The 23,925-nt window shown below is 39.3% G+C and overlaps 2 protein-coding genes across 2 annotated transcripts in view; both read right to left on the reverse strand.

Annotated features, from left to right (window-relative positions):
* LOC117494216 (homeobox protein Hox-C10a-like) overlaps positions 1 to 6,608 on the reverse strand; it is a 54,145-nt gene extending 47,537 nt beyond the window's left edge. The window contains exons 1-2 of the mRNA XM_034145004.1: positions 5,613 to 6,608; positions 2,458 to 3,774 (exon numbers count right to left, since the gene is read on the reverse strand). Of these exons, the coding sequence (XP_034000895.1) occupies positions 3,497 to 3,774; positions 5,613 to 6,288 (954 nt within the window). The 5' untranslated portion in view covers positions 6,289 to 6,608 and the 3' untranslated portion in view covers positions 2,458 to 3,496. The remainder of the gene's footprint in view (positions 1 to 2,457; positions 3,775 to 5,612) is intronic.
* Positions 6,609 to 13,887: 7,279 nt separating this feature from the next.
* Positions 13,888 to 17,002, reverse strand: hoxc11a (homeobox C11a). Its single transcript, XM_034145003.1, is given in 3 exon segments — positions 13,888 to 14,828; positions 16,143 to 16,873; positions 16,875 to 17,002. Coding segments are annotated over 3 exon segments (1,092 nt in total). The 3' UTR covers positions 13,888 to 14,595.
* Between the last annotated feature and the right edge of the window lie 6,923 nt (positions 17,003 to 23,925).

Consider the following 23,925-nt stretch of genomic DNA (forward strand, 5'->3'; position numbering starts at 1 on the left):
AAATACACCCCAATAAATAATTGTAGATACATTGTTGCTGAAAGCGGCATATTAAATGTAATTTCTTCAGCAATCTTCAAAGAAATAAAACATCTGAAAATGTTCCAATGAAAGAAAGCTAGTGTCCATCGTTTTCTTAATTCCATGGTCCATATAGTAAAAAACAATAACAATAACTTCCTCATATATCCTAAAATAAAGCTAATAATAATAATAATAATAATGTCAAAATATATTTAAAAAAAAAGTAAAGCCGTTAGAATATTTTGCTCATGTCTGATCAGGTGGCAGTAACACATCTTCAGCTGTCCGGAGGAAGTGGCTGACTAAAGCCTTTAGTTCCTGTGCGCCACTACAAAGTGAAATAAATGGCTTTATGTGTATATGGTTTTAGGGTGAATCTGCGCAGCTCTCGGGGCTGTTTCCAGCGCTGTAAAGTCTTTGTCAGTGATGCATTCCAAGGGAGACCCTCATTCACTGAGCTGAATGAAAGTGACTTTGGATTCCAGACTGTCTCTTCCAGTTGCACTACCGGGGAGGGGGGCTGAGAAAACAAGGGGAAATTGTGACCAGGATAAACACTGGACTGCCTTAGGAAAAATGCTGACTGCGACACACAAACAGACCTTTTACGTTTTCTTCCTTTTAAAATAAACTCATCACTTTCTGAGGACTTTTATTTCACATAATGGCCGATATTAATCCACTCCTGCTTAGCACATCAATTATCTTAATAATCAAATGGAACTATGAGGCGAGGCTTAAATAAAGTTAGGCCTATACTTGTATTGGTTAGTGGCTCACTGACGTGCTATCGATAACAATATATAGGCCTATGTTATTTTCCGTTAATCAATTAAGTTAGTGCTATTGGACTACAATATCATATCAGTGATGCTATTCTAATCAAAAGAAGATAGAAGTATTATTATCAATACACTCCGCCAAAGTCTTAAAACTGTTTCTTTATTGATACAAATTAGGGTAATATAATATATTTAACTAAATACAAAATAAACGCAGCATCATCCCGATAAAGGTTCGTGCAAAAACAATATAAAAAGACAAAGTTTAAATGCAAACTATGTCATTAAACAAGATAAAGGACACCTAAAGCATGACATGTCGACTTAAACTGTTTGATGTGCAAAAATAATGTTTGCAGGAATTTTCCTGAAGAGAAATCCAATAGGCCTCAATTACCAAAATGTGACTTCTAATTGGACGATTGTTGCGAGTGTAAGTGTAAGGAAAAAAATACTTTCAAAGTAAAAATTATTTTTAAATAATAAAGTATCAAATATGTTTTAATTGTACACCACCTCACACTGCAACAAAGTGAAAATGGAATTACACGACATTTTGGAATAAAACATTTAAAGCAGAGTAGCATTAACAGGAACAAGACATATGCTCAAACACATAAAATGATGGAAATGTCAATACGCATCCATTTCCTGTTGTGGAGTCTGATTAATTTGTCACATAATTGAAAGAGTCAAATATGTGGCATCTATCTACTGGTATCAACCCATCTCTCTATTCAGATCATCATAAAGCAGCTGAAACCACTAAACCTCAGCAGACAGCCAGTGATGACAGATGCAATACAACGTAGTCTAAAACTTTGCCCCATGTTGTTTACAACCTATTCTCCTTCTGAGAGCCTCGGAAGGGTTTACAGCCCGCCACAAAATAACAGCAAAGAAAGAAAGCGTCTCTGTCCAAGGTATTGCAGCTCAGTTCATTTACAATGCCATTTGCGGGGACCTGGGTGACTATAGGGGGTAATTCAGCGGAAATTGTGCCCTTGATGAAGACGAACTGACGTAATCAAGGCAGTTTCTTGTTGCCGAGCCAGGAAGCCAACCCCAACAACATGAAACTACCTAAACCACGCTTCAGCTTCGCGCAAAGGGGTTTAAAATCCATGGAAAGGACAATATGCAAAATCCAAGAGAGGATTAACACTATTCAGCACAAAGAGAAAGGCGAGTACCAACACAATAAAACATAACATGACCCACAAGCGCTAGATATCATACTTTATAATCACAACTTGTATAGCCCGGCATGCCTTTACTCGTTTGCTCATAAAAACAGCGTCAGTTTTAAAGTGCTTTTGTTCTAAACCCATAATTAGCACAGTAGCAGCACACCACAGCAAGTAATTCGGCAGTTACAAAATATGAGAAAATACAATGTTTTTGTATACCCAGAAACATAAAGCAAAAATATGAATCAACCAGCATTATAAAAGCAGAATAGAGGAGAGGAGAAGAGAAGAGAAATAAAACAGAGATCAGCAGCGCTGATTGATCAACAACTTATAAACTATCGACATGTGCAGGCGTGCACCATGCGTGCCACAAGAGCTGTCAAGCAAGCTCCCCCTGACAGATGTGGCATACTTTCCAAAACAGGAAATAACAATATTCCATAAAATGTGAGTCCTACCTTCACTCGCTTCCTGCAGACGCTTTCCCGGTGTGTTTAGTTATCCACGTGTTTGCCGTGATGCCTGTTGTTATTGTTCCTGCAGCCGTCGCGGTCCCTTTTATCCACCATCTTTCTTATCTCCTGCTCCCATGAAGCTCCATTATCCTGGGTGGAGGCGGCTGCTTCTTCCAGCCCAGCGCCCCGGCTGGATCCTGCACATTGCAGTCTCTGCTGTGTGGATTAGCCCTCCTCCACACACCTTTAAACGCATCTTTACTGCTGCAGCACATTATATTTGCAGATCATAAAATCCACCCCCAACGCTTTCCAGGGCGAACCTGACATTAGAATTTTATGACCTTGACTTACTGTGGTCACCTGGATAATATTTAAATCAACGTTATGGTCTCTCTCTTCTATTAAAACTGCCATGATCTCCCTTTTCTCATCCGCAGTGTCTCTCCCTCCCTCTCATTTGCACCACTATGCCAGGGGAAGGACAAAGTTGGTAATACCTTTCCATTTCCCCCTCCTTTTATTGTTTTTGAATGGTTTGCCATGAGCTTCATATCGTCTTGTGCATCCACATTACATTGCACGGCTATGCCAGAGCAACAGACACCAACGAAGAAGCGGCACAAGTGGCTTAACATTCATTATAGCTCAGCAAAAAAAAACTGCTTACATGCCAAGAGTTATTTATAGACTGATTGGGATTGCCTCCTCCTTTTGTTTGCTTCATGTTATATTATAATTATCATCGGAAGGTAATTGCACCTCATCGTTCCAACGCTGTTACAAGTGTTCACCTGGTAGCTACTCAAGTGTAGTCTGCAGCGAGTTCAAATGAAGGCACGCTGTGGATATGTGAATGTGTGTTCGGTGTATGTTTAGCGTGTAAGTGTGCATATAGATACATTAGATAGATAGCCTATAATGATAGCCTACTGAATGCATAAGATTACACATGCATGTCTGTATATACCTGTCATGTAAATGCATATGTGTGGGTATGTGTATGTGTATGTGTGTGAGTGTGTGTGTGGTTTAAATGTCCTCAGGAATAGTTATAAACTGCATTGTGCCCCCTTTCTCGGCTCTCCCTGCTAAGCTTCTTGAGCTTCATGCGTCTGTTTTGGAACCAGATCTTGACCTGTCTGTCGGTCAGGTTGATACTCCGGCTGATCTCCAGGCGGCGCTCCCGAGACAGATACATGTTGAACAAGAACTCCTTCTCCAGCTCCAGCGTCTGGTGCTTTGTGTAGGGGCAGCGCTTCTTCCTTCCACTTTTGGCTTTTAACCAGCTTCCCGGTGTCTTTTCCGCGGATAAATCATCTACCGGAGCAAAAAAAAAGACAACGATGAACAAATGTGGCCAAATCCGGAGAGTAATTTTGTGCAGAAATCATGCAGCCTCCATGAGTACGCTAGATGCTATGTCCACGCCCATATCTCACATGCCCATTCACTAACGTTGATCTGGATCAAAATAGTTTAGAAGACCAGACTAACCGGTGTGGACCCTCCGACACTCTCCCTTGAACAAATGAACAACGTCGAACATCCCAGCTTTTGCTTCAACTCCTACTGCTTTCAAATTGCCTTTGTGTGATGTACAGCTATAATTAGATCAAATCAAGCTAGGGTGTGTAAGCACTTCTTTTGTCTGTGTTGGACCTCAGACTCCCATAAAATGTTATTACCTTTGCACGCCGGAGTCAAATGATTTTTTTTTTTGGAGGTTCATCCCAAACAAAACAAAGTCTCTGTAGCATAATACCAGATTGAGCAAAACAGTTATGTCGGTATTAGCAGGGAACACACACCGCTGCTAATTTCTTGATTAGGTTGCAGGCTCAAGGGAATAACGCCCCTGTTGCGTACACAGACAAGCAGAGGCGTACACACAGAAACACACCCACACACACACCATGCAGGTTGCAGTAATAATTATACTAATGTGAAAACTCAGTGTGTGGCCCAAACATAATCATTACCAAACATTTAATTCAGTACACACACACACACACACACACACACACACACACACACACACACACACACACACACACACACACACACACACACACACACACACACACACACACACACACACACACACACACACACACACACACACACACACACACACACAGAGAGATCCTATTGCATGCATGTATTTTTCGCAAATTACACATGAAATTGGAACTCATTTTTAAAAAGAGTTAAAGAAAGGTAGCAGAAGGGTGAACCATATTTCTGTAGGAGCTTTAGCATAAATTACTAGCATCCATTATAAGGGCAGTCTAATGACAACAATTATTCTAACGGTTAAATGTGTGAGTGTGTGGTGTGTGTGGGTTTTAATTATTATCAACCAATCGTTGCAGTTTACTAACAAAAACGGTTAAAAAAAGTGAATAAAGTTATTATTGCTAAAGTACATATTCGTAATTTTGTCAAACGGAAGAAGACAAATTTGCCCGAATCTTATTGAGCCGCTAGTGTTAGCATGAAGGAAATGATCATGAAAGAAAATGTCTCAGACGTGGATTTAAGTTTTAAAAACGGGACTGAATTATCGTTAATTATCCGTACAGCGAATTATAAATGTATTTCTGATAAATAAAATAAGGGAGAATTGTTCTCTGCGGTTTTAAAAAATCAAGGTAATTTTTCCAAACGATTTTTTCTGATGGAGTTAAGCTGTATAGTTTTACGTTGGCTAAATACCACAATTTTGATGCGTAAAATTGGCAATGTTAAAATGGTTAAGTTTCACAATGTAATTGGCCAATGTAACAGAAACAAAGAATGTGATAACGTGTGTGCGTGCGTGTGAGCGTGTTTATTTCGATGATAACTGCCCATCTCACATTCTCAAATTAAAGGAAAGGTGTTAAATGCCACGGGAACCATAACCCATGCCAAGCAGGCCTGTCAAATGCCCATACAGCCAATATGACTGCTTTCAAACACAAGTCTGCATTACTGGGTCATGACACAACACAGCATGCACACACAGCACTGATATAATTAATGCATGTGTGAAAATAGTTTTTGTAAGCACGTTGTGTGTCAATGTGTATGTGTGTGAGAGTGTACGTAAGGGAAGAGGAAGAGGAGGGGGTAAAGTCGTCTACCTTTTAATTCCCCGTCCGAGTTATCTGAGCAGCTGTCACTCTTGGCCTTCTCTTCCTTCCTGCTCTGACTCTCATCTGTGTTTAAAATCTCTCTCGCTGTATCCTGCGCCGATTTACTGCAACTTAGTGTCGATTCTGAGTCAACAGATGTCGCCAAGTGGGTAAGAGAGAAGCCGGAGGGGAACTGCTGCTCGTCCTGCTGCGGCCTCTCTCCGTTGAACACCTGGAAACAGCCGCTGGACGAGGCGGTTTGCTCAGGCCGGGAGCTATTGTCTCCGAGCCGGATGTAAGTGGCCGAGTCTGTTGTCTCTTTGCCCTTATTGCTGTCATCCTGATAGAGGCAACAACACGCCTCCTCTTTGACGTTGCCCGCTGGAAACAAGCAGGGTTGTAAACACTGGGCAACAGGTTGTTCGTCCCTACTGGTTTTGGAGCCTGGGGTCCATGTGGCCAGCTGTGTTGACAGGTAGGACGCATCCTGGAAGCCGCTGAGCGACACACCGCCCGGAGGAACCTCGTCTCTTTTGGGGAGTGAAGATGGTCCAACCTTCCCAATGTTTCTCATCACTGAATATCCGTACTCTGCAGCTGTGTGGATGTACATCCCGGGGTTGCTGGAATAACCCTCACCTCTGAAGGAAGATGACCCTCCCATTAAGGAATCCATCAGGAAGTTACCGGGAGCTATGTTATTCGGACATGACATTTTTGCATTTGGCAACACGGTAATCGTTAAGTGTGTTCCACCGAGTCTGAACTACGGGATTTCTCCTGGAGAATAAGGACAGTAGGATGCTGACATCTTTTGGAGGGGGGTGCAAAAATATCAGTAACATAATTATGGATGCTGGGAGACATGTCATGTGAATTCTAGGCCAATAGCGTCGTGGAAGTGGCCTTGATGCTCCAGACTGACGTGACGTCAGCTCGGTCAAGTTGGGGAAGCTGGAGGGTTTTTGATGGAGCAAGAGCGCCACCTAGCGACCAAACGCTGGCCAAGACAGCAGGCCAACACCAGGGGAACAAAGGGCGACTGCTGCAGTAGGATTTTTCTAAGGCACTTCCTACGTGGCTTTTGCTAACAAAAATATATTCGGTTTAAGTTAAGAACTTCTTTTGATTTGAAAGAAAACGTGTCTTTTCTTCACTGCGCTAGCGACGTGGAGAAGCCATCGAGGAGTATTCATTTGAGAGTGCATTTCGTGTCTGTTTTTGTATGTTTTGGTCGATTTGCTTTGTTGTTGACACCGATTTAGAAAGGTAAGTCGTACGCAGGTGTGTTATTAAAACAAATCTTAACAGAAATACCAGAAATGCGAAGTAGCCTACTTAATGAATTTTAAATTGAAAAAAGTCGTTGCAGACTAGGTTTAACCCTTGACATTGTGGAGTAGCTTCTAAATAAAAAAGGTTCGCTTTTGCCTAACCAGTTAAAATAGGATTATATTATCTTTTGAAATGTGTTACTGTCCTCCTTTTTAATATTTACAAAAATTGATTTTATGAATTATTACGAAAACCGTTTACTTCGGTCAGGTGTTTTCTTTTGACTTTCAGATTATTTATGTTTTCTTCATATGACTTTACTACTCCGACATAATTACACCATAGAATTCGTTAACAAGCAAACATATTAGATCTTGTTAGACCAATTAGTTAACTTTAACTAGACTGGGCTGGGCTTACTCAAGAAGCCGCAAACGGTTGTTAAACTGCTTTTCTTCTTGAAATGAGCAACAAAATATTAACTAGACTGTGGAATCTGTGCACCAGTGGATGAAGGGCCTATAAGGATATTTATTATTGTGGTGTAAAAGGAAAACCATACAGATCTACGTCAAGAGTAATGCTTCCCTTTTACAGTTCACACAAAATATCTTACAGGCTTATAAATAATTCATTGCATACCTGAGCTATTGTTATATACAATTCTATATTGTTTTCAGGATGTTTTCTCGGTAATTGTATGTGCTTTTATTTTGGTAAAGATATGAAATGGTGTTTACTATTTATTTTTGTTATTTTTTTCAATTAGGTTAGTACCAGAAGAGCTGGTATGTCGATTAAGTGTGGCTCTCATTTAAATGAATGCGTATTCATGCACTGAGACTTTATTTAAACACGCCCTGTGGATTAGTATCTATTGTACTTCTCCTTAAAACTATTTAGACGTTGCCAACATTATCGTTTTAGTTGAAATGTGTCCTGTTCAGTTGAATGTTTTTTTAAATAGTTGTCAGTAGCAAAAGGTTAACAAATGTGCTGTGCTGCAGTGGCTACGATATTTAAGAGGTAGACTGTTACGAAATGTGAATACGACGAAATGAGGAAACTACACTTATCTCGAATACACATATTGAAACACCTAAACTAAAACTCACGAAAATACAATAACGTGTGTGTAATATTTAATTAATTGGGACAAACATTAAAGGTGTTATTGAATATACCATGGAAGTGTGAATTGTTAATCTTCTTCTGTCAATGTTGCAGGTTAAAACTATGAAGTGCGTGTCTAACCTCCATTATTTTCTCACCCACAGTGTTGTGTTGGCTGTCTTTGTTTCGTGTGTGTTGCTTTGTGCCAGGCCTGTTTTCTGTATTGCAATCAGTACGTTTTAAGGACATCTAGTCCAAACAATCCCGCAGAATTGAACGATAATCACACTGCTGCAAAAACCTCACAGGCTTATAATTGTTGTTTTAGTTTGATAACGTGATACAAATCTCTACCGCACAAATACAACAATGAATGATGATATAGAAGCGGACACTGTTGGATTATTTTTCGTATTTGACATAAAAAGGACATTTTATAAAACTAATCTCATATCTTGTATAGATATTATCTAAAATGTCCCATTTGAAAAAGTCCTCCAAACGGCCATTGAGGCTGCAGTAATGTAACATGTCTAACACGTATAAGGTTTTAGGACTGAGTCTCAAAAGCATTTTGGTCTTTAAATAATATATTACTAACAGTTCTCTAGCAAACACTTCCAGACGGATGCAGGCAGATAATGATGGCATGCGTCTAGCCAGTTTTAAATCAGCTGCTGTCCTAGTTGTGTTTTGTTTGCACGCTCGCCTGTCTGTCAGTCCGTCTGTCTGTGTTCAGTTCACAATCATTTCCAAAGGCAAGGGCAGGATAGGCCGAATACAATTATAATTGCATTTCTTTACATATTTGTTATATATGTGTGTACAATGACGTTTCCACATGAAATAAAACCTGTTTTTGTATGTTATACTTTGAATGTAATTGAAATAAATAATAAGCAAAAACGGATAAAGAGTGTATTTCATGTTATCTCAATGACCAACATCCTACAGATTTATGAAATAAATAGGGCCATTCATAGCTAAATATGAAAAAGGTGTTTTATATAGAGGGACGTATAACTTTGAGTGTGCAGAACATGTTCCTCTTGAACCCTTTTAAAAACTAAAAATATAACACTATAAAACTGGCGTGTTCCGGTGAGTTTAAAGTAGGCCTACATGAAGTTCCTTAAAAATATAATTTGGAGAAGGACGTTTTCCCTCCAAATAACATGAAAATCCTGAAATAAAGGATTATTAAATTAAATAATTCTGACATATTTTGTAATCCCCACAGACGTTTTGACTTGTTTGGGATTAATTAATAAAACACACCCAATATAGTATACAAACTCTTTCACACACAAAATCTGTTTTATGACACATTCACACCTAGCCTGCACTTCGACTCAGCATATAGCACGAAAAAGGCATGCACATAAAAACAAATTATATACAACTTTTCAAGAAGCACAGAGCTCGAAATAACAACTATAGGCCTACATTTCAAATGAGACGCAGAGAACATATGACCTGCTATTATAATCCTACATGGCGGGTCATGTAAAGAGGTATTATTATACCATAGGCCTGTAATGACGAGTGGGACAGTATTCTTGTTGGAATTTCACACACATGAGAGAATTAGAGAATACATAGGGCGATGTCGCAGTAGAGTGTGTGTTGTGACGGCACAGTTAGTTTAGTTTCAGAATGTCCGTGGCAATAACATAATATTGTGATGTCACTGACCGAACAATGTATTAACATTGGCATTGTGAGGCCTCAGACGTAGTAGGCGAGTTTGTTATTTATCAGTATACTGCCAGTATAGAATAACCATTATCATGGCACATGCAAAATAAAAGAAGGTCTATGACTGTAACACGCACACGAGATTGTGTATCGGCTACACAAAGTATTATGACACAGGGTTGAGAATAGCAAACAGTTGCTTAAAAAACGACTTTGATGCTGTATGCTCAATAGCGGGCAATTCGTGAATATATATTTGAGTAGATTGGGCTTGTTAGCTCTACAGTTGTATATGATGAGTTATAAAAACAACACGGCTCTTCCCAAACTATAGAAAGGTTTTGACTGAGCAAGCATACCTTTTTGCTTCTATAAAATTCCAGACAGCTTTTTTCTCCATCCAGTTGTACTTCAATCATTGAAACACAAACGCAACCATGTATACCACAAGTCCATTCCTACACAATTCGTAATGTGTTTTCCTTGCAGATGTGGTGTTCAGTAAGCGTTAAGTAAAGTTTAACACACACACATACACACACACACACACACACACACACACACACACACACACACACACACACACACACACACACACACACACACACACACACACACACACACGACTGTATTTTACCACGGTCTTTACACTTGTCTAAACTAGAGCCAACACTTTCGCCACTAAATTGTCGACCAATTGATTGCAAACCTGGAGGCTGTTCTTATATTGCAAACAGGTATGGGTGTTGAATGCTGCAGGGCAGAAGGATGTTGTAGGCTACTAATCAGGATCCACTGCGACACAACTAATTTGCTCCTGCATGGCAGCCACTTTGAGATATATTTGCAGTTGGACGTGAGGAGGTTCTGCTTTGTGTCCTTTTTCATGCTGCTGTCCACTCCATGCGCAACTGCAAATGTATGGTGCCAGAATCATGTAAGTTCTTAATTAAAAACCAGAGTGGTAACCGCCTTTAAAGTAGAGCATAGCCTACTACATTATTGCCACTGAAGACCACACCAGATACACACACCAGCCGCCATATCTGACTTAAAACTTACGACAAATTACAGTCACACTAAACTTGGTAGCAACCATAAATAAATGGAAGCGTACAAATGCACTAATGTAAATTCAAGCGTTTTGAGTTATTTGGTTGCAGCAATAGCAGGAGCTCGTTTTACAGCGTCGAACTGTTTTATGGCCCTATAGAACAGGATAGGTGCTGAGATGCGAATAGTAGTGTATAAAACCATTCAATAGCCTATAACCCTTTTGATTAGGACGTGTAGAGAAAAATAAAGGAACACCCCTACATTTATAACACAATAACATTTTTTTAAATTATAACCGATGAATAGTTTCCTCAAATCAACAACAAAGAAATAAAAATGTTACAAAAACGAAAACACTTAAACATTTTTGCAGATTCCCCCGATAATCTACCGTCTTTTGTATTTATTTTCGAGGTATTTTTTATATTTTAATATTTATATATGTATATAGTTTATGTTTTGTATATATATTTAAACATTTGGTCATTTTCTATTGCTATGGAAACAAATTCGTTTTTATATTCAGTTAGGCCTACACGTTTATAATTCCTAATGTTGCCATACCATTTTTGTTATATTGTAAATTATCTTAGACATTTCAATATAAATACACACCTTTCCCTTGACTCAAAAAGCAGATATGTTTTGTTTATAGCCTCGTTAAATTCCCAAAAATAAAATAAAGTCTTATTGATAGTTTATAGCATCATATCGAAAACTGAGATTCTTTAAAACTATTCCTCAGATTTTATGGAGCTGAATCAATCAATGTTTCTTTTGCATTTTAATGGCACCAGGCTTCATCTTTCCCTCCTGGCTCGCCTCATCTACATAAAACGCACCGCCATTTTCATTCACCACCACAACAACTAAACAGGAGTGATCTCAGGAGCTGCATTCCAGCAGAGTGGACTGTACTTCTGTCACAAAACACACCTCGAAGTGGATGTTTCGAGGACTAATAATACTACTGTGATGTCACCGAGGCATCCATCTCAGGAAACGCTTTCAAGATCCCGTTGAGGAAACAAAACAGTGCAGAGGCCGGGATACTCCTGGCCCTCGTGTGGTTGATAGACAACATTTGCAGGAGCCTCTGCAGCCCTATACATTAGTGACGTTGTGTGTTGCTGAAACCATAGGCTACAAATTACCCACGTCACCGTCCCAGGGCCAAGGTTGGTGGGTGTGGCGAAATGGGGGCTCCTATAGCCTTGATCTCTGCTAGTGTGCATCGCCTTTCTTTTGTCAGAACAGCCACCTGTCCTTCCTGATATTACACCGACATATGCAGATTGAGCCTAACCTTAATTCCTGTAACATTTCTGCCAGGTGTTCATTAATACATGCACTAAAAAGTGTGTATTACGTGGATATCCACCAGAGTTTTCTTCCCCTTTTATCTTTTCTTTATTTGCATTAAAATAATGTAAAACCCTTGGCCAGAACCTTGACCGAGCCAGATCTAATTAAACACTCGGAAGTAAATAGAAAGCCATGCAATAGTCTGCACTGTAAAATCCACTTGATCCATGCACAGCAGCATGAGCAGGGTTCACATCTAAAGACAGATATCAAAGGATAGGCTGACTCACGTATACCCACGCACGCACAAACCGTCATGTTTGCCCTATAAAGGCCATTATGACTATAGCACGGTGCGACAGGCACACAACAACAACAAATTGTCTTCAGAAAAACAAATATAGGTCTACAGTTTATACCAACATGTTTTAAAACGTCTCATGCGTGAAAACGTATACATTTTACAAGGACAATAAAGTGTATTTACTGGGCGTGCTAAAGCTGGCCAAGTTACCTGCTGTAGTTTAATGCGAGGGGTCAAAGTTGGGCTCTGTACACATTCCATTTTCTGTTCCCACTCACTCCCATTGGCCCATTCCGCTGGTGCACACATTTCCGGGCTAAAGGGGCTCCTTGATTCCACTTTATTGCAGCGGGTTAAAGGTGAAGGCCTTGACATTATTGAAGTTCAAAGACTACATTTAATTATAAATTGTAGTTAATGCACACGTGCAATCATCATGCACATATGTTGGGGAACACACATAGGCCTATATACACATGCGCTCAACCCAAGGGACACACACGCACACATATTGCATAAAAAGGACATGCTAATTATGATTTCCTTTCCCCTCGCTATCTCTTCTTAGAACTTTTACCACGTGTTCCAATTAGTGGACAATCATTTATTCATAGCTGGCGTGTTGAAATAGGCTGAGGTTCGATGTCAGACAAATAGGCTACTATCTCAAATGCGTGGCTGAATCGGAGCAGCAAAACATTACAAATCCACGAGGTCTCTACGAGGCCAAATCCAGACAATTCAATAAATAAATAAAACTTACTCAATGGAAAATCTGTCCTCTGGAAACACTGGATTTGCCGCGGTTGTCCAATATTGAGATTAGAGGAATAGCGGACATGGCGGTTGTGTGCAGAGGGGGTTGGGATGGTTTGACGTTACAGACTACACAGACCTAGTTCATGTCGAAACCTCTTTTCCCCCTCTTGGACATCCAGGGTTGCTTGTTTACTATTTACTGCGGAAGTGGACGCCATTCCCTCCGAACAGGCGGTGCAATTAAGAGAAAAAAATAGCTATTTAGTGCCTCTGTCTTTATGGCAGTGTCTAGACTACAAGTGGCGATTCCATTTAGTGGGCACTAAAAGAGGTTATCATTCTAGTCTCTTTCTCTACATTTCTAAGATCTGAGCTATATCTTCGTTTAACATGCTTGATTACATTTAAACATGATCTTCCAGAGTGTTGTTATCTTAAAATCGCCGAAAATCTGACAAGTGTAGGCCCGCCTGACCTTTTCCTCAGTTTCACAACCGCCACCAGATCTGCCACAGCAAAATCGTGTATCGCCATGAACTAGCCTGAACACAAGTTTAAAGTGTGCTAATGTTATGTATGAGGGCCAGTTTTAAGTGAAACAGTTATGAGGCAGTTGCTTTTTCCAAAAAGCTCCGACTCACGAACGAGTAAAAGCAGCGAACATTTCGTGCTTTTATGAATAAATACATATTGTAATTGCAATTATGATGGCACAAAAAGCACAAAGTCGTTGAGTTTTGCCTATATGTTTTTGTTTATTTCATAGGTATTATATTAATGATACACAGGCCAATAATCTGTTGCTCCTCTCTGAAATCCAAAGCACCAATGTTTAAGCAAATAATTTAACGAGTGTTGGCGTTAAAGCTGTTAAAGTTGTATGGGCAGTGTACTGAAAAATAGCAGCAGGGATAGGGGAAAGGAAATTCAACATACGCCTATTTACAGTCACGAATGCCTAGGCTACTATGTACAGGGAGATATACTTTCACAGATTGGACGTCACAGTTGTTAAATGGTGAAAAAAATGTAGCCAGTATATTTGCTATAACTTGTTCATACTCTGGTCAAGAAATAATTAGATAATGATATGCTATATACATATACCAGAGGGACGGGGAAGAGCTAAAAGTTGTCTGCCCAATAAGGATTTAAACTGTTTGTTACATTTGATATTTTAACAACAAATATGTCTATATGAACAATATAATAACACAATAAAGAATCGTGATAAATAGAGAGACATATTCAAGAACAGCATAGGTATAAATGATTATTCTAACCATGTAGGCCTTTCTGGGGACCAGCAAGAAATTCACCGCCGCCCATGGGGCAATAAGAAAATGGCGACTTTATCCCATGCAGGCCTATTACTCCCACTGTCCACTTTAACATTGCACTGTTGGTGATATGGGCTCCTTTAGAAAATGGTTATGCCCACAATTACAATTCAATCAGATAAGAGTGGGCCTCAATGTCACTGACAAAGATTGTGACACTTTCTGCTCCTGCTCACAATAGGGGGTTTCCAGAGAAGTACTGGAGGCGATCTCTGCTCAGCTTCTTTTCTTTCATTCTTCTATTCTGAAACCAAATTTTAACCTGACGGTCGGAGAGGTTTAGCATTCGGGAAAGCTGAAGCCTTTTCTCTTTGTTGATGTAAACGTTAAAGAAGAATTCCCGCTCCAGCTCGCGAATCTGAAACTTAGAATAGGGACACCTCTTCTTCCTTGTGCGAGGAGTGCCTGAAAAAAACAAACATTTAAAATAAATTATTAGTATTAATTGCAATACATCACAGGCATTAACAATAATAATATGTATACAAAATAGGGGACTTTAGTTCTGATGTGACTAGGCTCACCAGATGCATATAGAATTCAGTTTCAGTGACATTCTGATAACATTTCAGTCAACATTCACAAGGCAAAGTGGCTGAGGCTATCATAAACCAGCCATAAAGAGTGTTAAATATCCGAATCGCTTAGAGGAAATAATATCAATTTACAGGCTCTAAGTACGTGTTTATCTGTTATAAATATACAACAACAAAAGTATTTCACCGCATTATGTCCACCACATTCCTCTGGAGCTAAACTAACTATTTACACAATCTTTTGGCAGTGAGTTAAAATACATCACCAATGGTTGCAATGGCCTATGTAGACCCCTGTGGCCTTATAACTTCTTATCAAACTGGTGACTTGGGAAATAGATGGAGTTTTTTATGTTTTCTGTGGGGAAGAGGGTCAGTCTCAGTTAGCTTGTGTCTGCAGCCTGGTTGGGCCAATGCAATGTCCATGAGGCTGAACACCAATGTCTAACAGCTATTTAGGAATTTTTTAATTAAGCATAATTTTACTAAAATCTTGACATTGAAGTTAACAGTGAACCCAGTTTACATCAAGGGAAGTCATATTGAATGGGGACATGGATTTGGAATTAAGATTTTTTTAAGAGGCTAATAATGTAATAGCTTAAATTGCAGACACATGCATTCTTCATATGGACGATGCAAAACACTGGATTATCTAACACTGATTCATTTAACCTACTGCCTGTTTGTAAACGGGGGAAACGGTTTCTAATCTGTCATTAGATAGATGGTTATCTAGATAGATGTCTATAAAAGGACGCATTTAACCGTAAAGTCTGTGATACACTGTGTAGCATGTCTTTTGCGGGCAAACCCAGTGCTAAAAGAAAATTCACAAGACGCCAAAAGCAATGTTCTGCCCAATTGGTTTTTACTCTCGACAGCCCAACGAGAAAATCCTTTAAAATGCCCAACGCAAGTTCATGATCAAAGTTAACATTTGTCACAATAGCTCTCTCTTAAAAATTTCACAGACTCTCACCATAGAGGCGTCTGTGTATAACATCCTCTTTTTTTCAAAGCGCTTTCCCATCGTAAAAATTCTTCTCGTAGCAAGAAAGAGCTTTGTAGGGTTATAATAAAATCCTTTGAATGCTTATAAAACTCCACATAAAATCTGACCGACAAAACACCGGGCTAGTCCCCTTAACCTTCCCCCATTTTACAGCTTCGGTATACCTACTCGAGTGGCTGCTCTTGTTGGCGGTGCCGTCCTTGGTTGTTGCGGAGGAAGACGTGCATGAGCCTGAATTTGTATGTTCCTCCTCATCGTCTGGGTCCTTTTCCTGCTCCGGGGCTCCGGCTACAGAGGCTATGGGCTGCTCCTGCTGCTGCTGGGAGTCGCTTTCCAGCTTTCCCCCCTCGCCCTTTTGTAAACAATTGTCTGACTGATTGTCCGTGCTGCTGCAGTATGCGGTCTCAAAAAAGCGGTCGAAACCTTGCGGGAGGACGCTGTTTTTCCCCACGCCGGAGTAAAAACCCGTGGAGGGGTGATTGGAACCGGGATGGGTGTGATGGTGATGGTGGTGGCTGTACACACTCTCGTTCTTCATAAGCATTTCTGTCATGGTGGATGGTGGGAGACAATCCCTATGCACCAGATCCTCTCCCGAGTAGCACGATGCATAATTGCTTCTGTGGTGCCATTTACTAGCAGGGTCCAAGCCATATGAAACTTCCCGAACCGGCTGTACTTGAGACAGATTTGTGGAATAAGGGTAGCTGATTTGCCGGGACGGGGCCTGGGGAAGAAACGAGGAGACGGCTGAAAACTCGGGGACGTAGTAGGTGCAGCTGGGGAGGTAGATGTTGGACGCGCAGCCCGTCCTGTCCCCAAACTCGGATGTCCGGTCTTTGCGCGTCTGGGAGCAGAAGTTGCCCAGATTCACCGAGTTAAACATCTTTCTCTCTCTCGTACTCCGTACTATAGATAGATGTTTTGGATACGAGCTGCAGCAGAAGGGGAAAATTTGGGAAGGCGAGATGACGCGCAATCCGTCTAAGTCGCCCCGCAGACACGTGATCGAAAGTAGATATTGTCATATATCAATTTGGAAGAGTTGGATGTGTAGGAGTGGTTGGCTTTAGGTAAGATCGAGGAGGTTCAAACGAATAATTTTCAAACACCACAGGCACACACAGAAAACCAGTAACAGATTCCTGCTTGCTGGGTTATGACAATTAGAGAGATATGTGCTGTGTTTATGTTTATGGGCTGGAGGTAGGCTAGCTAAACAGCTACAGCTCCTTAAACAGGCATAGCACAAACTGCAGGGTGCACTCAGTGACATGCATTTCATAATGTTATGGAATTTTGCAGGTAAGATAATTATTATTACTATTATTAAATTAGTTTTATTCATTAATATTATGATCATTAAGATACATTTCCAAATCACAAACTATTGTAATTTCAATATTTTAATAATAGAATGAGAAATGATATATGACACTGTTACGCACAGTACAACATATGCAGTAAGAGAGTATGGATTGATTAGAAGAATCAATGAATGTACAGCCAATAAAGTATAAGCCTGTTAAAAAAAAAATCCCAGGAGGATATAATCATAGTTTCACTTTTTACAAAAAGTTTAACAAATCACAGTGAATGAGTCGTGTTCTTCTACAACTTTTTACACTGTGGTCTGTGAATATGCATGATATTTTTCACAAGGGTTATATAGATTTGTTCTCCTATCTCCTGTTATTCCCTATACCACACGAGTCTGCTGCACACACGATTATCAATCAAATATTATGCAAAATATTAATTAATCATCCGTTTTTTCAGGGTCTTCTCTCTTACACTAAATGACACATCTTGCAACACTAAACTGGTTGTGTACAATTAGGCTGTGAAATGAAGTTGAACCAACGGTTGGGCAATGTAGGATGCACAGCATGCATGTTGACTGTAAATTAAAGTAATCGGCCAGTTTTCATTATTCCCTTTGACTTTTGATCATGACAGAGTCCATTGGAAACCACTGCGCAATTCAAGACCACATTGCAGGAGTTTCTGCAGGAGTACTACCAGTGAAGCCCTGGGACCTTGTATCTCATCCAGTGGGGAAATGCACCCTGACGATATAAACACAAACTCAGAAAAACGTAATTACTCCCCTCAAATTGCTGGATTCAGCGTTATTCCCTTTGGAGTGGTTATTGACAACACCGCCCACAAAATCTCCGCGATATGTGACCCTCTTCTTCTGAAAATATTCAAATTGATATGTTGGGATATGTCGTCTCATTGGACTCACTAGTTGATCTAAATTACATGCTTTGGGTTTGCATCTTAAGTCGATAAGCTTCAAAGCAGAACAACAATTAGTCTTCTTGTAAACGGCTATTTATACGCCACTCAGAATGGGCCTATTGAACAAGCACAATGAATATCCGACATTTGCCTCTAAAATGAAATAAGTCCCAGCTGATATTCCAAGCTGATGTGAACATTTTATTTTCTATGGTATGTCCTTTGAACTTTTTTTTGTATAAATGTTTTTATTTTAAATAAAATGTCATAAATTAACAGTTTGGTGAAAAGGTGCGCCTGCGTGTTCTTTCCTGCGTCATTGTAAACTTTTAATTGTACTGTTGAGGGCCATTTACGATTTTTTTATAGACTAACTGATACTATCACAAGGTGAAATTAATATGATGGCCCATTGGTTATGATTATAGGCTATTTCCTAAATGTTGCAATAGAGTTTTGAATTATTATCCAATAGTTTAATAACACTATCGTGTTTTATAAAAAATCACTTATATGACACGTGTTGTTTAAAAAAAAATGGAAACCAAAGTTTGTCGTCGGTGACTTCCAACAGCAAGAACAACAACAAACAACATTATTAGACCTCAGGATTGGACATGTGAGTCCATTGCAGGCGTATTTGTGAAAAAGGTGGCATTGGCATTAGCTTGTTTACTACCTCTACAGACAAAAGGTTGTCTCACATGATGCATCCTGCATCCAAGTACAAAGAAAGCAGACAGCTGTCCAGACACAGCACTTGAATTTGACCACTAAAATCCTCTCTATGTCCACCATAAAACCCCGAATGGCTGTAGCAACGCTAAATCCCTTTGAATCCCTTAGAAAACCATAAACCTTGAGAATGAAAAGAATTTGTATTTCAGCAACTAGATATTCTACAACTTTAATAAAAAAAAAAAACACTAGTCACATTTCCAGACCGAACAGAATAACGCTATTCTGCAGCTTGGTTTTGGTGTCCCTATTAAAACTGTAGCGATTACGGCTAAACTAATAATAGCCTAACAATGCCTCAACAATTCTGTGTTTTGACATGTTTTGCATTGATAAACATTTCAGTCGAATAAAATAAAGAGATCATGAATGTGACCAAGAATACGAAAAAAACAAGAAAATATAAGTGTGTGCAGTGAAGCACAGCTACTGGTGTAATTTTAAGTAGATTAATAACCGCAGCTATATAAATATTTGTATAAACATTCTGGCCTGTGGCCTTTATGGACACATGCTCGACACATGCTGCGGCATTCGTGTTTTGTAGCTGCATAACAATAATAATTGGCACATTATTAAATGTCAGTTCCTTCTAACATTATAAAAGATAAAGTGCACTTTGTAATTAAAACAAAATAAACGTGAGGCATGCATTTGCAGTTGAATTCCTTAAAATTGAAAGGCCGCCATACTAATTGGCCTATCATAAAGGTTTTGAATAATGAAATGTAAACGTATCAGTATGTCAACATTGCTCTGATCACAATCTCATCTGTAGAATGAAATACAAATAAAACATAACAATAAACATAAATTACAAACTTTTCTTCCAGCAGACAGATAGTCCAAAACCATTATGTCAAATCATTTCCTCATCATAATCATTCCAATGATGCGTATTAGCACTGTATAAATAAGTAATGTGAAGATATGAATAAGTGATAAACTAATAACATTTAAAAGTGAGGGCTTTAATCAAGACAACTGAAAAATGCTAAAGAGAAGTTTAAAGGCTACGTATACAAGACGAAATAAAGCCTTTAAACGAATGGGAAATAGTACTCCTGGCTGCCTTAAAGTCGCAGGGTTTGTCATAATGTGACAAAATATGACCAGTCAACGGCCATCACTTGGAAATATCCGCATTCCCATGGTTTAAACACTGGCTATTTTTGTCTTGGTGCGCTCAGACCATGAGTCAAAAAATAAGGTTTACCATGTGTTAATTTCCTTAGATGGACTCACAGCAGCTGATATTCTGCTAGCAGTAGGACCCAGGAAAGTTCAATTTGGTTGCACCAAATAAGCCGGCTAAGTATGCAGAGTTTGCACGCAAAAGTGGCTGCATCTAAGTTAGAAGTCCTCTACTTATTCTATTTTTAAATGACTCATACAATGATAAATACTATTGTAAATGTATGTCCTGGCTATTCTAAGTAATAGACTAAACGTTCTGCGTTGTGCTCCAAAAAGAAGGTGTTGCAAACATTTGCCATTCTTTGCTTAAATATCACTGTTGGAGCACTAACTTTACGACTGTGTCTGTGGAATTTAAGCTATGGATTACCTATAGAAACATAATTACAATGGTTAACCTAGGTGTCACCATCTTGAAAAAAAAACCTCTGTTCAAAAATGGCGCTCCTTAATATTGCAGGGTTTTGGCTCTGTCGATAAATCCTGTGCCAAACGATACAACACTCAGCACACACACAAACACAGCGACACAAACACAGGCGACACACACACACACACACACACACACACACACACACAATGGGCGCAGTTCACAAAGACACTGCTTCACAGTTAGCTGAAGTCAAGGCTAAATGCAGGAAGCCCGTGTAATCATATTACTGTCCCCTCATGGCCTAGATAAGTTTAATTGGATGTAAGTCGGGCAGTTAAACTTGGCTGTATGAGCTGCGAACAGTTTCAAGCAACACTAAAGAGCCCTGTTTTTTTACTGAGTTCTCAGTGAATGCACCTAGCGTGCAGCGACTGAGGTGGCAACAATAGCTTATAAGATAAGGATGTGTGTTGCTGTTACATTTAGAGCAATCTCTAGAGTGTATTTCTCTTTCAACCACCAGGACATAAAGCTTTCACAACAATGTGTTAACTTTTTTATTAGAAGTATTAAATGATTTCACATCTCAAGAAATTGCCCAATAGTGCTGGCTCCAGCTCCTGTGTGTTATTTAGATGTCCTGGAAAAATCTGGAAGTTCTGGGCAAAGGGACCGTAAACACGGAATCCATCTATGTTTGAACACATTCTAGTTAACTAAAAATAAGCTTGTGTGTGATATTTCTCTAGAGGGGTTCTTAGTTCATGCTTAATACCACTGTGCAAAAGTCAAATAAAGAGCATTTTGTGCAGACTGTACTTCAGGCTATTGCTTGTCACATGCCGATATATAAAAAAATATATTTGTAGGCGCTGCCTGTTTTAGACCTCTATTATTTGCACAATTAATCTTCTAAAATATCTGAATCACCTTTAAAATCAGCAAGGATAATATTCCTAGTGTTTGAACATAATTCAGGGTCGACTAAATATCTAAATTAAACAGTTTTTCCAATGCTTTGGAAATTACGCATAAGAAGGCACAGAATTACGCACGAGCTGCAAACTATTACCCAATGTTTTTTTTTTGTATGTGTTAACATACAAGTGATATAATTAGTTTAGTTACAATAAAAAAAGATTACAACTACACTTTGATCATATTTTGAAAGTATTTTGTATGTGCAGCAATTCTACAAAGAGATTTTTGACAGGATCAAGCCTTCGTACCTTGATGGTATATTTTTCTCCTTATTTGGTCAAATCTTGTTGAGGACTGATCAGGGTGCTTAAACTACCATAACGTGTTTTTCTCACTGTATGTCCAGTAAGCCAAAATTCAATGTGTATTATGAAAATATATTGAATTTGAGCCAAAGCGCTCACTGGTTGGTCTTCACGCACTGGGGGTCAAAATGCATTATTTTAGTTTGCGCTGGTCTTGCAGAGTATGTGGACCCAAAATAGAGCTCTGAGCCTCACGGTACAGACTCAGGTATCATTAAAAAGCTTACTCAAACATTTTGTACAACCATTTGCCCTAGCCGTCTTAGCTGCAGGTTTTTTTCAAGTTTTTCTTCAGAGCCAGGCGGTTAAACACATCGGGAAACTACATACAACATGTTGGTATTCTTTTAGAAAAAAGTATTGGATAAACTGAAAGGGCAATGAACCGATACAGGATAAACTTGAACAGGTGGCAGAGAGTTTTTAATCTTTGTAAATAGTAAGAGCTTTTAGCAGGCAGCGCCAGTTGTGCTGCTGTGTGCTGCATACTTGACCTTCAGCGTCGGCCTGGAGGGGATAGCCTACTTCCAAAATACTACACATTAAATAAAAAGTCCTATGTGCAGCAGAGGAAAAGGGAATTCTCTATTTTTATACAAAACATTGAAAACACGATTGACAAGCTAAGAATAAATTAATACTCTGCATTATAAGTAGGCCCTACATTATTTACACTCACTGACGAATGTCTTACACGTTGTCAAAATGTGGCCACATGATTTCAAAAATGCTACAAAAACAAACACAAATGGAAATGGACTGATGTGCAACCTCAATCCATTTGAATCGATTCTAAAAAACGGATCTGAGAGAAGTCCGGCTCTTCAAAGGCATACATGAAACATTTACGCCCCGTATTAAGGGGTTGTTTGACGTGCGATGCTAAAACAAATTGATAAGATAGTACATTTCAGAAAAATGGAGCCCAGAGAGCGCATTTCAAATCATGTCAAAATCAATATATAACAGTTCTGAAAGAGAGAAACTATCTTTCATGTTAAGCTGCCTTCTTCTATCTTTCTATATCACATTAGCATTTTCCTTCAAAGCGCACACACACTCTCACCCCAGACTCTCACGCACATCAACACACTCTACACTGCCCGACACAACACACTCACACTGACTTTAATAACATTGCTTTCTATTTCCCCAGCCAGCTTCGTACCATAAACGGCAGAGGGGTGGCGAGGGACGCAGACCACATGCCACACAAGTTCTCTGCGAAGGGCACTGTGAAGCTCACTGACCTTTGGGACGCGGAGACAGGCCGCCATAAACAGATTTAGCCAGTCTCAAAGTCAAAAGTGCTCAAGAGCAGTGAAAGACCTATTGTAATGACCTGCAAAGCCAACAGAGATTTCATCCTGTTTTACAATCCAAATATCTCGAGGTTCTTGGCAATGGTTTCTTTGAGGTTGTTTTTTTTATTCCGTCCTTTATCCTGTATAGAGTGAATTATACCGTGGATAATTAATATAATGCAAACAAGGCAAACAACAGAAAAATTATGTTAGCTTTTACACAGGATTATTTCTAGATTTTGAAGAGAAGGGGTGGTATAGGGAAAGACGCAGTGTGTTGTTGTATATAATGCAGTTGTATTGTTTGTTTGCCGTTTCCAGCAGAAGAGTATTTGCCATAAGCAACATGAAAGAGTATACATATCCAAAGAAATAGGATCCAGCATAAAGTTTTCCGTAACATAGGAAGATAAATCTTGTTTGAAGTTCAAGTTAAAACTACTTGTTTAAAGGCCAGTCCGCCATGTTGTTCAGTCCAAATAATCTCACCGTTTTACACAACAATCACCTAACTAGCCAGTAAAAGCACAAAGAAAGTTTGCATCATGAAATGTAGGACGCGGTTCACGCTGTGTTCATTGTTGTGAGTGGTTAAAATGCTTAAACTAATTTTCTCGTTGTCAAAATACATGTTTATTAACACATTATGCACATTATCGCCGCTGTGTTTTTATGTTAACACTTTCCTCAGTGAACGAAACGCTTGTCTACAATTGTATAATAATATACATAAATATATAAATAAACAAATTATGGATCCTGGATATATCTATCTCCCGCTCTGTTGTTGCACATCAGAGTGTTTG

The sequence above is a fragment of the Trematomus bernacchii genome, unplaced genomic scaffold (genome assembly GCF_902827165.1).
Source record: "Trematomus bernacchii unplaced genomic scaffold, fTreBer1.1, whole genome shotgun sequence".
Classification (NCBI taxonomy): Eukaryota; Metazoa; Chordata; class Actinopteri; order Perciformes; family Nototheniidae; genus Trematomus; species Trematomus bernacchii.